The following is a 17514-nucleotide window of genomic DNA, read 5'->3' as shown; positions in this document are numbered from 1 at the left end:
CACAGTATCATCATTAATTTAAAGTCACTTCAGCTTCAACATTAGCTAAATTGCCCCAGACAAAACTGAGGCTGAAGGGAACGTAAGTAGTTTTGCAAGTATGAAGTAATAAACCAAAGTATTTGACAAATTCAAAGCTCGACCTGATGATGGTGCTATGATGAAAGGTCAGGTTATCACCAGAGTTAGTACAATTCATCCTGTGGTGAACATGACAAAATGTGTCTAGCCAAATGTCATAGCTAAGACATAAAATTGACATAACTAACATGTAGATTGATGTAAAACAATGCGTGTTGATAAATGGGGAATGTAATAAGCTTAAGTGTCCAAGGACTGTTCAGGAGAGAGTGGGTGGAGGCAGATAATAATGGGTTAAAGCATCCACACACAGTATTGCTTAAGTGCACAGGAAAATAAACTGAAATGTATCAATGGTTTCAGTTGAATGTGTACAGCTAAAGAGAGGTGAAAGTGGGAAATCCGCTGTAGCACCCGGACACGACAGACCCTCTCATAACCCCACAGAGAGGAACAAGGACATGAGGAAACAAGACAGAGAAAGGGGTTGGAGTTACGAGAGCGAAGAAGAGGATATGGGTTAGGTGGGTATTTATGAAAATGCCGGGAGTGGCATGATTGAGGCGTGGTCCTGCTCCTGAAACTCCAAATAAATGATCCAGTGGCAAGTCTTTCACATGAAGTGAGGAATGTTGTTGGGCTACTTGCTACAGGGTGGGACAGACAGGTTGAAACTGTTGTCTCACTGCAGAGTCAAAATAAATTTCTTATTACACTACATCAAAGCAGTTATGGGGCCAAGAATTCTTGTGTGTGTGATCCTGCTCCCAGCTGTATGGGGTGAGTTTTTCAATCTGTTTGGTATTAATAAGGTGATTCTCAGTGTGGCCATTGGTAATTACACTTGTTTTGAGATTGTATGTACCTGTGTTTAACATAAAAGAAACAACTGAAAGTTTAGCTGTTAATCTTACTAGTTCATGTTCTGTAACTTAATGTCTCACCTTCACTACTCTTCACCATGCCATTGTGTTTTATATGTCACAGCTGGTTACTGTAGCAGCTATTGGGACACAGATGGTTTCTTCTATGAAACTCAGCAATGTCGCACTGAGTTCTGCTGTGGACGATGTAACAATAAATACTGCTGCAGTGAAAAGAAATACCATCTAACTCTAGAACAACAAGAAGCCTGTCTTGCAAGGTGAGCCTGATTTGTACCTGTGTTTCACTCTCCATGATACAAAGACACTTACAGGATGAGAAACAATCAGGATTTTAAGAAAGGCAATGGTTTTTATCACTTATTAAATTTGTCTTTCCTTTCCTAGCAATCCGAAAAAAAGCAACCTTGCTGTGCTTCTGGGAAGCATCTTAGGGTGTGTTATCCCCATTGTCCTATGTGTGGCTCTCGTCATCTGCTTTGTGGCTCCTTGCTGCTTGCTCTACAAAAAGTTTCGAAAAGGACCTGACCAAAGGAACCGAAGTAGGACACATTTTTGCTTACAGTTTAGCTTGCGCAAGCCAAAAAGAGTGTTTGTGAAAGTCCAAAGTTTGTTCAAAAATACGCATATTTCCTTTCTTGCTGAGAGTTACATGAAAAGATTAATACCTGTCACACTTGCAAGCAGGGTAGTAGGAACACAAGGGATTGAAACCAAATGCCTGCACCTGAGGAAGAGCAGGTGCAGTTCAAAGATTTAATGACAAAATCAAAAGGTGCCAGGCTTACAGGGACTATGAGGAAGGCAAACATCGAGTCCAGAGAAAGTAGTCTGCAATAGGTAAACAAAGCTAAAGGAGCAGGCAAAATCCCAAAACGTTCAAAAGTTCAAGAAAACAATGATTCAAAACACAGAGACCTAAAAGGCTGGAATGCTTGATACATGGACCATGATGAGATACAGTTGATACTGGGGATACTAGTGGAGGAAGGATAATGAGGGTGAAACTAATCAAAGCAGACAAACACACACAGAAAAGGGCAGGAAATGATGTTAACCATGAAACATGGGGATGGGTGAGAATACAGAATATATAGATATCTCTATTTGTCTATCTATCTACCTATATTTACATTTATTCATTTAGCTGACGCTTTTATCCAAAGCAACTTACAATTGCTATATGTCAGAGGTCGCATGCCTCTGGAGCAACTAGGGGTTAAGTGTCTTGCTCAGGGACACAATGGTGGATGTCTCACAGTAGGAACTGAACCCAGGTCTCCCACACCAAAGGCAAGCATCTTATCTATGCACTACCACCAGATATAATCTAAACTGAAACCCAAAACCATAACAGATGCCACTTTCATGTCTGTATGCTAAGCTAAATATGAAGTTACCGCCAGGAGCCCACTAGTCCCACTAACTGTGGGACTAGTGGGCTCCTGCGACTGGAAACAGGGAGAAAGGTCTATCATCAGTCTGGCAGACTACATGACCCACCCACTTTACTACACAACACACCCCTGAGATAACTTCCTGGATTAAAAAACATATTTTAACCCAAACTATAATCTTTTCTTAAACCTAACCAAGGAGGTTTGGTGCCTAAACCTAACCATGTACACCTAACCAAACTGCAACTACTTTCAAGGGCGTGTCAGCTGTGTCCTGAAGTACTATGCAGCTACCTACTTGGAAACAAAGGCAAACATCTATCCTGGCTCTGTCCAAAGGTAAAAAAACAACTGCCTAGCAGCACCTCTGAAGCTCACTAATTAACACATTGTATCTTGTTTGTTTAACTTTCTAGAATCTCCACTGATTGCCTGGCAACTGGTCATGACCAAGAACTATGCCATAGCGAGCTGTTCTGATTTTGTACGGATTAAAAAAGTCATGATCCAATGTGGAAAGTAGTCAGCTTTAAAGGTGCTGGTACGCATATTTTGTTATCTTTGGACAGAGCCTGCCAACTCTCAGCAAGAAAGCAAAAAGTGTTCAGCATTTTTCCCAAAATGTGACCCTTCCCTTTTTAAAAAAAACGTATCTTTTGTTTCACAGTATCCTCGACATATCAGTGGATTAAATGTTGTCAATTTGTTTCAGTTGGCAAACAAATGACAGAATACTGGTTACCGTATTTTCAAACCAAACTCAATCTATGACTTTACACCTACCTGTAGCTGTGAGAAACTCCACCACAGTAGTCAACTCAGCCCAGCAGCCACTCTCCCCCTTCGGATATCAGCCTGGATATGAAGTCCCTACAGCACCACCACCCTCATACTTGGAAGCTAGTGAGTAGCAGGCTTGCTTGTTGTCATCCAGTTTCCAATCTGATCCACCTGTTCAAAAAAAGAGGATGCTATGTTTGTTTTGTGATTAACTATATATTTAAATGGTCTGGTTCCCATTAAAAAATCTATATTGTTAGGTAGCATTTTCTGACAGCAGTAATCACCTTTAAAGAATAAGTCTGGTGATATTCTGTATCTTTTTAATCAACAAAGTCAACAAGTAGTTGTGTGCATGGCTACCTAAAGTCTGATAGGCCATCTTATTCATCTGTGCCATAGAGCTCCATTGTACAAAACCATTTCATTTGCAATGTTAGAGGAGTTATTGGGGCCCTTGTTGTCCCTGGTTCCAGGGGTTTGAATCCATTTATTGACAATTTTACGTTGGAGCATTTCTACAGCTTAGATTGCCATGAAACTCTCCTGATTAAATCATCAGTATAGGCCTAGGCTTTGGTAACTTTTGAGTCAATACACCGTTTTGAGTCAGTACACCATCTTGCTGCTGTAAACACTCACTGAAAATAGTACCCATCAAGTTCAGTATTTACTCCTGATAAAATAATGTTTGCTCTAAAAATGATGTGCCCAGGTATTTTAGGAAGTTATTTAGACTATACGATATGGACCTATATATTGTTGACATGTTTTTCAAGATCTTCAGTAGAAAAAAATAGGCTTTGGGCAGTAACAACAAACCAAATATTTATTTTTGTCTTTTCAGCTGCTCTAGATCACACTCAAGCTGCATTTACTCCAGGGCACCACTTCCTCAGCCAGCCTTATGCACTGCCACAACATCCCGGCGGACCTGCACAGCTGCCCTATAACCCCTCCTATGGCCCAAACCCTTAAACTGGAGCTTACTAAACCAAAACACGGCATGTTTTCAAACCCTATAGTTGCACCACTATTCTCATGGGAAATGTGTGCATTGCATTGTGTTGATACAATGGAAACCCCTTTGCAGGACTTAAACATATCATCATCTACATTTTCACGGTAATGTGTCTCTAATTTGAACTGCTAAAAGTGATTGCTAAATCTTGTTGCTGTTGCTGTTTTTATGGATAACCAAGAGCTTGTTATGGCCATTTGTTTAGCAGTATCCAATCTGAAAATATGACCACTTTTAATGCTGAAAATTGCTGAAGGAGGAGATAAATGCAATTATTTCAGGAGATGTAAATTACTAATACCTTAAAACACTATAAAAAAATGCTTATTTGTAAATAAACTCCAGCCACCAGAGGCCGCCACTGCCCCACTTTTATTTTTTTATTTTGTAGAGAAAAGAAACAGTGGGACACTGTATGCTGCTACCAAGTTATTATCAAGCATATTGTCTTACATGCAAGACTAAGAAAAAGCTATGAGTCTGTTTTGTCACATTTTGATTAGGCATACTTCTCGCAGAGATCAAGGATTAAAATCACAGGTGCTTGATTTTAATCACTCAATGTGCAGCATTCATGGTTGGATGTCCTGTTTATTTTTCAGGGATGAATGAAGAGGTGGATAGACTCTGTAGAGGTCTGTAATATTAGTCTGGTCCTTGAGGGGGTTCCAGGGGGCCCCAACAAAAAGGGGAATAATTTATTTTAACTTTAATTCCATCCATGAGTTTGGTCAAGTGTTTCATATACTGTACTTAATGTAATAAAACATCTAATAGCAAAAATCTAGGAAAAAATGTAATAAAATAGTGGTCTGTGGTCTAATTTGTGTCAGCTGACGTGAAAAAGTTTGAGAACCACTGCAATAGAGAAACACTGGATCACCCTGGGTAATTACTCTTATAAAACTTTTCAAAAAGTTCTTGCACAGTGAATCTATGGTACCACAGCACTAATGTAAGCAAACAGGTCTGATAACACTACCGACGCTCTCTTTGTTGTGTAACCTACAGCATCTCCAGAGATAATAAAATGCAATTCTTTGCTTTTTTCAGTCCAAGTTAGTACATTTAGTCTCGTTCAGGGAGACTTGGATTATTAAAACTTACTTTTCATCCTGTCATACACCCTGAGCTCAATTTGTTTTTAGTAGTTTAAGAAACTGGTGCAGTGATAAAAAAATAATATGTTGATAATGTGTGTGGTGATTATAACTTGTTTATGGTAATTTTGTAATGTTTTCTTTGACTATTGAAAAACTACGGATTAAGACTTTCGATGATATGTCCGCCTCTCCTGTTGACTTTGTAGCATCTGTTAGGACAGGACAACATGTTGTCTGTTATCTGCCAACTGTGTTCTAGCACTGCAAATACAGTGATACAGCAATCTGAAAAAGCATTCACTTAACTACTGTATTACTGATGTTTTGTTCTTTTCACAAAGTTTTCTTTACTTATCACATAACAATCACATAGGGGGGCTGTGGCTCAGGAGGTAGAGCGGGTTGGCCATTAATCGGAAGGTCGGCGGTTCAATCCCTGGTTGCGTGTCGAAGTGTCCTTGGGCAAGATACTGAACCCCGAATTGCAAGTGTGAATGTTAGTTTCCGTTTGAGCACTTAGGCTCAGTATGAATGTGTGTGACTGGTGAATGCAGATGTAGAGTGGTTGAAAAGACTAGAAAGGCGCTATACAAGTACGGAGCATTTACATACAAAGCCTTCTAATACACAAAGTAACATCGTACATATGAATGACGATGTAGAACTCGAATCATGACAAAATCACAACATTTGCTACTGAGCTTACATGAAATTGGTGCTGACAAAGGTAAACTAATACGGAAACTACAGTACACAAAACAAGTAAACTTACCATGTAATTTCTATAATAATTGTTCAAGAATACACTTAGACATTTAAAATAAAATAAATGTGCTGATGATGCTGCCACAGATTTAGACAGAAGTAGATGGATGTAGATAGTGCCAACCACACTACTGTCTCTGAGGCAGAAAAACTAACTTCCTGACCAAAGTCACATGGTATGTGCATGTGAGCAAATAATTAGGAACAGCCACTAAGAGGTGCTGTACCTACAGTCTCCCATTCCCAATCTCCACACTCACAGACTCAGACTTTGAGGCATGTTCCCGGTAAATCCACTTAGTGCTGTCCCACTATCAAATCAAGTGCATGAGGGCAATCTCATAGACCTTTTGAGTTCTTTATGCACACTTTATGTAAGTCTGCATCTCTGCAGACTTTGCCTGGTGGAGTAACCCACAGGTCATGGTGTTGTGCACGCCATATTTAGGATATTTTCAGCTCTTTAATTTGCCGTCAGACAGCCATTTTCTTTGTAACCACATTTTTTCAATTGCAGAACTTCCGTATCCCTGCACACAAGAGCAACTTGGCTGTGCACAGTATAAAGGAAAATGGCTGTGTGATGGGGACAGAAGCACTGAAAAGCAGCTGTACAATTGCTTACCTTACATGCTGGTACAACTCTTTACTTCTCCAAACTGGTGACGCGCTGATCACCACCTACTGCAGGTTATGCAGTAAAGCCCAAACCCACAATAAACAAGTGCTGTCCCATTATACCATTTCGAGCACTTATAAGTTAAGTGATGTAAACTAAATCTGTTAGGGTTACGGTGGAGACTGGGATTGGGCTGACCTATCAACCACTGTGACATAACACTTTTTGTTTCTAACAATGCATCAAGGCACTACTAGCTTGCTTCTTGAACCCTCTGACAATGAAATAAGTGCTTGTGATAAAATCCATAATGTTGTAACCAATTGTTATTACCCACAGTTTGACAAATCCACTGTGTTCAGTTTAGCCTCTTCCTGTGGGATCATGTGCAGTTAAATTGCCTTAGTGGGTGGGTTTGCATTTAATCCCATAATAACCAGCACCACTCCTTCTTATAGCATCCCGCGGAATCCATTAATCAATACAGTAATAGTGCTGACTACGGCTTTCTCAGTCATCAAAGTGACGGGGGGCTATAACAGGAAATATGACCCTGCCTGTAAATGCTAATCCCTGCTTGCCGTTTAAAATAAGATCTCTCCTTGAAGTGTGGCTCAGACTGCTAATGAGTACTTGTGTAGAGATGCCATGTCATGGACAATGTGGCGGATAATCTTTAATAGCCAGAAATCTCGAGTGTTCTCTTCCTCTCCGTCCCTCTCTTCTTCTTTCGTTCCCTTTCTTCCATCCTTCCCTCTGACTGTGCTTTGTTCTGTCTGAAGGCATTCTTGTCTGGCCTCCTGCCCGATCTGCCATTAAGACTTTTCAGCATTTTCTCAACATCCCACACCATTCCTTTCTTCTTTCTCCCTTTCTTCTGCTCTGTGGAATCATTCTTGGTATTTGTGTCTCAAACTGGAAAACAGACATGGGTCACACTATGTTACTGGATATCAGAAATCAACCTTTTGATCAGGTTTTAGATAATTATTCAGGACTCTGTACTAAGCCAGTGAGCTATGTGTGGGAGCAACTGCGGACCAACTCCCCAATGCGTGCTCTAGTTCTGGCCAAGATGCTCCAAAGAGATACAGGCAAGCCAAACTTTCCCACATGCATGGAAACACAAACAGACTTGACAGCATTATTTGTGTTTCTATATTTTTAAATATGTTCCATCACAAAGTGATAAAAGTTCTCCAACATTATTTATATTCTGATATTTTTATATATTTTCCATTGCAAGAGATAAGTGCAAACACATTTCCAGTGAAAATACAAAACTGTTCAGTTTTGTTGTTATTATCCAGACTGAAATTTCTCATCCATCTATCCATCCAACATCATGAACTATTGAATGCATTGCCATTACATGTTATACAGATGTAATGGCATGGTCCCCAGAGGAGTCTTCCAACTTTGGCGCTCCTTTGACTTTTTTTTAGAGCAACCAGCAGGGCGACATATTTAATTTTTAGTAAAATGTCTCGACAACAATTGGATGTGTTACCATGAAACTTGGTATGGACGTTCATGTTCCCCTTTAGGATGAATTGTAATTATTTTGGTGATCTCATGACAGAGAGGTGTTTCTATTATTTAGCCTATATGGGCTGAACAAAATAATACAAACACCTGTTAGTATAGAGCGATACAATTCTTACAGTTGAATCAGCACCTCTCTAAAAACCAACCCTTATAACCTTCATGAAAGTAGGATTTATGGGAAGACTGCTGTATTGGACTGCATTAGTTTTAGCTTGGCGTACATAATTAAAAAAAACAAAAGCTCATCAGCTCTTTTTTTTTTTTAATACCACATAAGGGCAGCAGGGGGCAGACAGTGTTTGACGCAAAGCTGATTCATTATGCCAGCCAGATCACATGAGAGGAATTCAGCCTCATCCCATCAGGAACCCAGATGTGTGTTAAGACATTGATGAAAATTCCCAGATACAGTAATCTTAGGTCACTTTTAAGGTTCAAGTTTAATTAAGGAGATTACCTACCTCTTTAACAAAGCTAAAGTGAACTTCTCCACTGAATACTCAGGCAATAAAATTACGCTAACCAAAATGAGTAAAGTAGAGGCTTTCTGTATGAAAACAAACCATCTAAAATTGAGGATATACTTAATAACTATAACCTATTGAACGGTATGTAAGTTCTATAAACTTTATGGAGGGGCTGCTGGCAAACAGTGATACTATTAGACAAAAATGGGTATGAGTACACTTATACAGTTGAATGCAATCCAATACAACAGCTCTGCTACATACATTTTTATGATGCATGTAATGATGCCTGCAATGTCACAGATGTGTTGATTAAAAAAACAAATGTTTTCATCCCAAATCACATCAATCCATCCAAACTGGGAAGGTGAAATACAAAAACTGCAAGTCCTTCCTCAGGATCAAGTAGTTCATTCTCGTGTTGATGTCGTGTGCAACTGTTGTGTATGAGGTTTATTGAGTGGAACAGTTGAGGTGAAACATTGACAGCTGCACACAGAATGACTCAAGAGAAACAGAAATCAGCTGGTTAAAACAGCAGCTGTGGGTGAGAGGGCATAACTGAGGTGGGCTAGCATTGTGTCACTTGTGTGAGCTACTTGCTGGAAAATGTATGGAGACTCACTGCGGTAAAACATATTCATATTAGGGAATAAATGTGCTTTGTTGGAGTCCCACAATATCAATAATTATGTCTCTGTGAACATTGCTCTGTAACAGCACAAGTTTCCTGGGTCACTGTGCACATTTCGGCCCCTTTTGTCTCCCAGATTCATTCCAGATCGCTGCCACCAGAAGTCAGACATCAGGGCTTTCAAGCTCTGAGTGAGAAAAAAACCCTTTAGATTTCTCTTTCCACATTGTAACTCCTGTTTTTCCCTTTTATGTTCCTCACATCTACATGCACCTGCGCTAACGAGTGGCCACAGAAAGAAGCAGTTTGGACCGTGTGAACCCAACAGATAAAACAGTCTGCTGTCTTTTCACCCTCTCTCTTTCTCTATTCAATAGCCTCCAAGTGTCTTGACAACCTTGCCTGGTATTTTGGCAGCAGTCCCTTGAGTGTTGATGTCAGCTGAGTGAGGGGAGGGAGGGTGGTGGAGGGACTGAGGGGAGGGGGAGGAGTGAGCGGGCTATTCAAGGCACTTGTCCTCTGTCTCCCTCTGAGCATAGAGGAGGGGGAGGCGCACATGCATTGAGGGAAACACAGACACATATACTAGTAGCGGCCACATTTTCACAGCTTGCTCTTCAGACTGACAGCAGCAAACGGAGTTAAGCACGATAGAGCAAGCGAGGAAGAGAAAGAGGACTGGAAACAAGGGAGGCATCAGTGGAGAGGACAGGAGAGGAGACTATTCAGGATTTGACCCTTTTTTTCTCTCGGGGAGCCATAATCTCCCCTGTACTCTTCTTGAACTGAACTTGCTCTGCACCTTGCTATGGCAGCCCCGGTGGGACATGGGAGCCCTGTCTCCCTCTCATCTTCTTCCTCTCATCCTTGGACTACCCTGCTCTGGGCTCTGTTGACCCTTTTAAGCCAAGTGTGGAGCTTTAACCTGGATACAACTCACACACTACATAAGTTGGGAGACCGTGGCACCTTTTTTGGTTTCTCTCTTGCACTTCACCAACAGCTTACTCCAGATCCTCAGAGCTGGTGAGTGGGTGAATGCGGCACTGAGCTTGCCCTGTGTGTCCTGTGTAGTTTTGACTTTTTGTTGCACCTTGCATACTCAGTTTAAAGGTGTGGTATCTTGTATCGGCACCTGCTCATCGTGCAAAATGTTCACTATACCATGAATATTTATTTTTTAGGGCAGTTAAAATCTGTAATTCAAGATGTGTGTCTGCTGCTGTCAGCATTTATGTGGTGCACCAGTCCTTGGAAGTGCTAAATCATTGTTACACCCAGAACTCTGAACTGAGTGCAGGAGTTTTAGTATGTTTGAGTGCAGCATGTACAGCAAGAGCAGCCTGAGCTCTGAGTTAACAGACGATGATTTTCAGTAAGTGGAGAGTGGATGAGAGTAGGCTTGCTGACTCAGCTGGCGGGCAGTGATTTTGAAAGTGTTTCAAGGGATTTTTCTGGAGCAGTTCAGGTCTGATGCTGGCTTCACACAAGGGGACTGGAATGTGGCCTATAGCGTGTAGTACAGCATGTATATGTGACCATGTTTGTTCTCTGATCTGCTGTTTGCCAACAGCTGTTATTGATGTGTCTTTCAGTGTGACTGGCACACTCATGAGCAATCCTCCACAAATCATGAATAAATTATAACAACAGGTCTGCCTGTAAATCTTTGGAAATGTTTACTGCATGACATTAAATTAGAGGCGCCCTTAATTTACCCCTCCTGAAGCTTTGCTATTAATATTTCATCTGATGAGGTGCCAGAGAGAACAGTTTTGTAATGTATCCATATGATTTTGAAATTATTTTTCATTAGCCCAGAGGTCTGTACTGTATTTTCCCCTACAAGTAGCTGGCATTGGTATAGTCATCATAAATGTTCCTATACGTTTACAACTTTAAAGTTTGTGATTAAACATTTCCCTTTAAGGGTGCAGCAAAAGAGTAACACAAGTAAATGTGATACATGAATACAACCAACAGGGGAAGAAGAATTCAGGTCCCGTACTTAAAAAGTAAATGTACTGTAAATCCTACTTCAATAAAAGTACAGAAATATTATGAACGAAAAGTACTGAGGTATAAAAATTATTTGTTGTGCAGAAAAATGGACCCTGCTGTAGTTTGTTGTGGTGGAGCTACTTTCCTTGCGGTCATACTTTTGGTTACCGGTAGTTTAAATTATGACAGAGCATTATATCTTAAAACCAGGTGCATAAAAGCATGCAGTAGACTGTGTTTTATGTAAAATCTTAATCTGCAAAGTAACTAAAAGTAGTGGAGTAAAGAGTGCATTACCCCCCTCTGAAATATAGTGGGGTATATAGTATATATATATGCATATATAAAGTTTAAAGTTGTAGAAAATGGAAATACTTGAGTAATATAGTAAGTAAGTAACAAACCCAAGTGCTGTACTTAATTACTTTCCGCCCCTGAATGTAACAAATTCAACATGCAACGTACGTCCTTTAAAATGAATTCAAACACTTTCTGTATGAGGGAATTCATTTATTACTTGTCCCTGTTTTGGAGCACCATATTTAACTGTTGGCTCCTCAGTTTACCCGTGCTGGAGTCATCGTGTCGCCTGGTAAGACCATGGGAATGACATCAACATTCGGAGACACATACACAGTCAGAGCAAGAGTCATGTCACCCCTCTGAAACCTGCTCACTGTCCAGCAGCATTCCTGGAACTTATTTTAAAAACTGACGTTAAGCTCAAAGTATTTTACTGCTCACTCCTGCGGCCCATTTCAAACTGCAACAGAAGGGAATAATCCTGAGAAATGTCCATGCAACACCAGTGGGATTTAGTGCCAGGAGGAGACAGTCAATAAACTGGTGTTTTGATGTGCTTATGTGATGCACCTACTGGAAGAGAGTGGGATGAATAATGCTGTTGCCAGTATGCTGTGACATCACACCCACTGTATGAATAGATGACTTTATAATGATTTTATCCCCATCACAACCAATCTTTACATGACTTGCCAGGATATTAGATGTTCTGAGTTTACGAGTCCCTGATCAACGGGTTAATGTAAGTTCAATATTCACTCTCCTTTCAGATCTGTGTTAGCGATGTATTCGTTTTTGTATGTATTATTACACACAGTGTAAAAAATACTGAAATCAGCCCATAAAATATCCACCAGTGCAGAACATTGAAACAGAATGTAAACTCCTCACAGGCTCGGCAAACTCAAATTCTCACTAATAGAAAGAGCTTGTGGCCTCGGAGTCATCAGTGATACAGCCCCAGTCACTTGACTAATGATTTTCTGCACTCTGGACTGAGTTTAGAACATTTCAAATTGATGTTATTGCACTTTCAGTTACATAAATGTATTATTCAGATAGCAGCACAGCAATGATATTCCATGTCTGAATAATACATTTCCATTAAGCTTCATGATGGTTTAGTTTCTAAGGTGCTGCCATTATCATCTCTGTTCTTCTGATATACTATCTCGAAACTATTTGCCTCAAACTCATTGTAATTAGATGCTAAAGACTAATTTTCTCTTTATATTTTGAAGGTTTGGATTACTGTTGCCTGTGGTCATGCTGTGTTGCGCTCATCATGCGTCATGCCCCGGATTCAATGGTGACAATGACATAACCGCTTTGATGTTCTGTTCTGTGCTTACTCATGATTGTATCACACAACCCAAAACGTTAAAGTGCTAACAGAAATAAGCTTAATCATACTGTCACACTTGTAGAGATTCACCTTCTGTTGTTTTGGAGTTAGCATTGTTTATTGGCGGCTCAGGTAAAAGCTTTCTCCCTGAAGCATCACAGAGGTTTTGTATATTTCTTCAAAAGCAGGACCATATAATTCCGGGGTACAGACATTCAGCTTCAGATACAGCTAGCAGGTTTATGGAATGAATGTCTCTTTGTTCAGCTTTATAGTGTCTCTTCAATATAGGCTTATGGCTGCTGTAAACCGACTGCTTCTTTTCAGTATGGCAGCAAAGGCCAAGGCAGAGGTTGACCCACGTGACACAATGAATCTCACCAATGTACTGTAATGTTCAGGGACATTCTGGGAGGAAGTAATAATATGCCACACTTTGACGGAGATAAGAGCCTCAATCTGGCTTCCTGGTCTTCTGTAAGCTTTCTATATGATCTGTCTTGGTTGTTGTCCTGAAGTAGAGGCCCCAAGCTGAATTGCTGCTGCTGTGGATGCCAAGCAGAGGATGGGATGAGAGGGTATTTCAGTCTGAGTTATGTGTGCATCTGCTATTTATACAGCTATGAGAAGTGCTTCCGCTTATAGTTCACTGCCTAGTGAAGACAGGAAGCCCCCTGAACTTAATCCCGCCACTGCCAATCTTCCTGAATTCATCTACGGCTTGTTTGTACTTATTTATTTATAACACATCTGCCATCTGATGTTGTAAATGTTTCTTTACATATTTCAAAAACAATAGGTTGTAAGGGAAAATGTGGGACTAAATGCTGTATGAACGTGAAACTTTTTTATTCATTTGAGCTAAATGCTAATGTTAGCATAGGCAGATACTCACAATGATGCTAACATGCTGTTGTTAAGCAGGTACAATGTTTACTCTGTTAACTATCTTAGTTTAGCGTGTTAACATGCTTACTGTGCTCTATTAGCACTGAGCACAAAGTACCTGCTGAAGCTGATGGGAATGTCATGAATTTAGCAGGTATTTGATCACAAACCTATGTGACGAATAACGTTTGTCCAACAAATGTTAGACATTAATAATGTTTTGTCTAGATGAAAAGTCAGGGGATCACCAAAGATGTTAAGGTTATTGTTGAGATATTTCAGTCTGGACCGAAGTGGTGGACCCTCATTGCCATCCCTAGAGCCACGCTGCTAGCAAGGCTAATAAAAACACTGCTGAGATGCTGATAGTCCATATTCAGGATAAGCCGATTCTACATACAGCTATATACATACAGCTTTTAATGTCATACCTCATAGAACCAACCCACAGCATGATATAGCATGAAGCATTCTGCATATATAATAGCACAGTCACACATTGACAACATTATTAGACTGTGATTTATCAGACTGTCAGGCTGTTGATGTCAGTAGATGTAAAGTCAGATGTGTTGCATTGCTGTCATAGAGAAAGTAGAAAGTCTCAGGTTGCAGTGAGGTTCATGATTGCCATGGACTTTTATTTGCTGCCTAAATACTCAATGCCAGTGGGGCTGCAGGTAGCTGAGATAATTCCAGACACCTAGTCTGGAGTTCGGTTTCACTGGCTGAGTAAGAATCTAAAACGGAGCTTTCTGAAGCTGAACAAATCCTCTCAGTGAATGGGAGGCTTGATTAGCACAGCTTAAAAAATAAGATTGGAGCATGGAAGGGATTTTTAGATGAACTCCAAAAGTTTATAGAGATTGCAAGAGAAATGATAGAACCTCGGCACTATACATGTTTAAGTTATCAGGAAGTAACATTTATTTGGATTGACATTTTGGGAAATATGGTTATTCGTTTTGTTGTCGAGAGTTAGATGATAGGATTGCATCCACTCTCATGTCTGTGCCCCAAATGCAGGATACGAGAACAGGAAGATTTCAGATCTAACAAAAGGCGAATACACTTACACTCTGTGGCTGAGGTCAAACAGAATCCAGAAGAGGCAAAGTGCAATGTAAATCAAAAAAATGGCAAGGTTAAAGGCAGGTGCATACTTGACTGGGGTGACAGAGCAACAACAAGCTACAATGATCCAACAGTTCAGGGGGAGAACTAAGACACAGAACCAAGGGTGCTTTCACACCTGTTGCATGATTCATTTGGGTTGGACACAGTGAAAAAACATTTTAGTCCGGTTCATGTTCACACTGCAGTTTTACAAACAAACCAAGAGAAGTAACCATGATGTTATACAGACTCACAGGTAACTGCTTGATTGGACAGCTTTGGCGATTGTCATCCTGCATCATCAGGACCCGCATGGGGATATCAAATTCCAGTGACTGACAGAAGTTTATGCAGCACTTTTGTTTTAACTTTGGATATAATGCTCAGATCACATCTCTGCTATCATAAAATCCTGTGGTTGGTTCATTTGCTTTCACATCACAAGCAAACCGCACCGGAGTTTGAATTCAGTATAATTATCTGGTCTGCTTTTGGTGCCCACTCGAGTGCGATTGGTGCATTCACACCTGCCCAAATGAACCACACAAACAAACGATTCAACTGAACTAAATGAAGCAGGTGTGAATGCACCCTAAGAACAAAAACTCGGAACCACCAATATCTGAACTAAGCTGCACATGCAAATAAACACAAGAATAAACAAGGCTGAACTGCGGAAACCCAAGACATGGAACAAAACCCCCAAATAAGAGACAAAATAAAAGACAAATCCACATATAAATGCATATAAATGACGCCCAGCATAACTGCTTCCCACATTCATAACACACTGAAGAATTTCTGTGGGCTAATTTGAATTAAAATAGCCAAATAAAAGCTGCTTTTTCAGCCTCAGCTTAAGAGTTGAGAACCGTCCCCCCCCAATTCAATTCATCTTTTTTGTTCCTGCTCCCTTTCTTTCTTTCTCTCTCTTTGCTTGCTAAATCTTCCAGAGGCCACTCGTGTGAAAGCCTTGTAAATGTAGGAAGTCACCCTGCAGCAGTGCTTATTTATATGAGAGATCAGAAGGAGCAAAAGGTATATAGAATCTCGCATGCACACACACACACACACACACACACACACACACACACACACACACACACACACACACACACACACACACACACACACACACACATACAAGATTAATGCTCTTTACTAGCTCCCACTTACTCTTTGTCTATTTAGCATTCTCCCATTCCTCCACATTGGGCTGCCCAGGCCTGGACAAAAGCTCGGTGGGAAGCAGCGCTGCTAGCAGAGAGCTTTCAGGAATATTACTCTGCAGACCACGTGCTCAGTAGAGGGAGAGGGACAATCTGCAGAGTCAGGAGGAAACATACAACTCATATCTAATGAAGATGCAGAAAATGCAAGAAAAGAAAAAAGATGCACAGTTTGGCAACATAGGAGGAGCAGGAGCTGATTCAGCCTCTGCACCTGAGAGACAGTTGGCAGATCCTGAGAGGATCAAGTTTTCTGGCATTTTGTTGCATTATCAGTAAATATAATTATAATATTTGGTTTTAATGTTTAATGTTTTACTCTGCTAGTTCCCTTTATAAAACACTGTTTAAGCATTACCTTGACTTGACTACGAATATTGTATGATCTGTACGTGGGGGAGGGGTCGGGAGTCTGATGGAGACGGGAGCTGCAGGGATGAATAAATCATGGAAGGCCTCCCCTTTGATTAAATATGTGTGGGTGTGTATGTGTGTGTGTGTGTCCATTTGGAGGCAGTTGGGTTCACTCCGGTAAAGACGAAGTTCAATCAAACAGCTGATGGCAGCTCTACTGGGAACAGATACAGAACTGAGATCGGAACGAAGAAATTACAAGGGATGTGGAGGCTTTTTGTTTGTATTTATTAAAAGCGATCTGTTGACTGATAAGTGATGGATTTATGAATAGCTTGTTCAGCCTAATTCAGGACTTGTAAGGGGATAAAGTCTGGTCCTGCTGCATGCAGATCCACTGCTGATGCCTGAAATGACTAAAAGAAATGTATTCAACAGCGGTAAACTACAGTTCTTTATTGTGTCACAAAACTTGAAACATTTGCTAGCTCTTGGAAAAGCCCAAAAACCATCATGTTTTGGCTAACACCCCTTCATCAAGGACAGATGATTAAAACTAGTTATAGTCCTTTTTTCATCTAAGTCAAGCCAGTATGAATGGTTGTCAACCTGTAAATATGGCTGCCGGTCTCTTGTAATTATGATTATCTTAGATTTGTCTGGGTGAGACACAAGGTTTTTATCTTACTAATATGGAAAAAAAGTCTAACAGGAGTCGGTATGACTAGAGTTGCAAAGAAGAAATAAGTAGCCTTTCACTTCAATTCTTATTCTGCAATTATGTGGATAATGAATCTCTTTCTCTCATTGCTAATTAACCTCCCCTCTTTGTCATTGAGATTTTTTCTCCAGTTTTCAGTTTCACCTTTACTCCCTCTGTTTCTCCTTTATGTATCTCCTTCTCTCTCTGCACCTGGTTCTTATCACACGTTCCCACACAAAGACCATGATTAGTTTCCTCCAGGACAAGTCGACATGC

The 17514-nt window shown here is 40.4% G+C and overlaps 2 protein-coding genes across 4 annotated transcripts in view; both read left to right on the top strand.

Moving 5' to 3' along the window:
* Positions 1-687: 687 nt before the first annotated feature.
* Positions 688-5213, top strand: LOC119885519 (protein shisa-4-like). Its single transcript, XM_038695588.1, has 5 exons — positions 688-861; positions 1069-1225; positions 1353-1507; positions 3152-3265; positions 3990-5213. Exons 1-5 carry the CDS (start codon positions 711-713, stop codon positions 4118-4120), a joined length of 708 nt encoding a protein of 235 aa, XP_038551516.1. The 5' UTR covers positions 688-710; the 3' UTR covers positions 4121-5213.
* Positions 5214-9833: 4620 nt separating this feature from the next.
* The window catches only part of itga7 (integrin, alpha 7), a 34063-nt gene continuing 26382 nt past the window's right edge, over positions 9834-17514 (top strand). For all 3 annotated transcript variants that reach the window (XR_005441486.1, XM_038697164.1, XM_038697163.1), the window contains exon 1: positions 9834-10325. Coding sequence is in view for 2 of the 3 variants with exons in the window: in XM_038697164.1 (XP_038553092.1) it covers positions 10108-10325 (218 nt within the window). In the remaining variant the exon portion in view is untranslated. The remainder of the gene's footprint in view (positions 10326-17514) is intronic.

Source organism: Micropterus salmoides, unplaced genomic scaffold (genome assembly GCF_014851395.1).
Source record: "Micropterus salmoides isolate LMB-PRFRI ecotype aquatic unplaced genomic scaffold, ASM1485139v1 Ms_hic_scaffold_4, whole genome shotgun sequence".
NCBI classification, from domain to species: Eukaryota; Metazoa; Chordata; class Actinopteri; order Centrarchiformes; family Centrarchidae; genus Micropterus; species Micropterus salmoides.
The sequence above is the reverse complement of the archived record's forward strand: the minus strand, read 5'-3'. Positions and strand labels throughout refer to the sequence as shown.

Excerpts from the sequence above, each read along its gene's own strand:
- LOC119885519 (XM_038695588.1), top strand. The coding sequence starts at position 711 with ATGTTGTTGGGCTACTTGCTACAGGGTGGGACAGACAGGTTGAAACTG. Across the intron at positions 862-1,068 it reads CCTGCTCCCAGCTGTATGGG|CTGGTTACTGTAGCAGCTAT; the intron begins GTGAGTTTTTCA and ends TATATGTCACAG. Across the intron at positions 1,226-1,352 it reads CAAGAAGCCTGTCTTGCAAG|CAATCCGAAAAAAAGCAACC; the intron begins GTGAGCCTGATT and ends TTCCTTTCCTAG.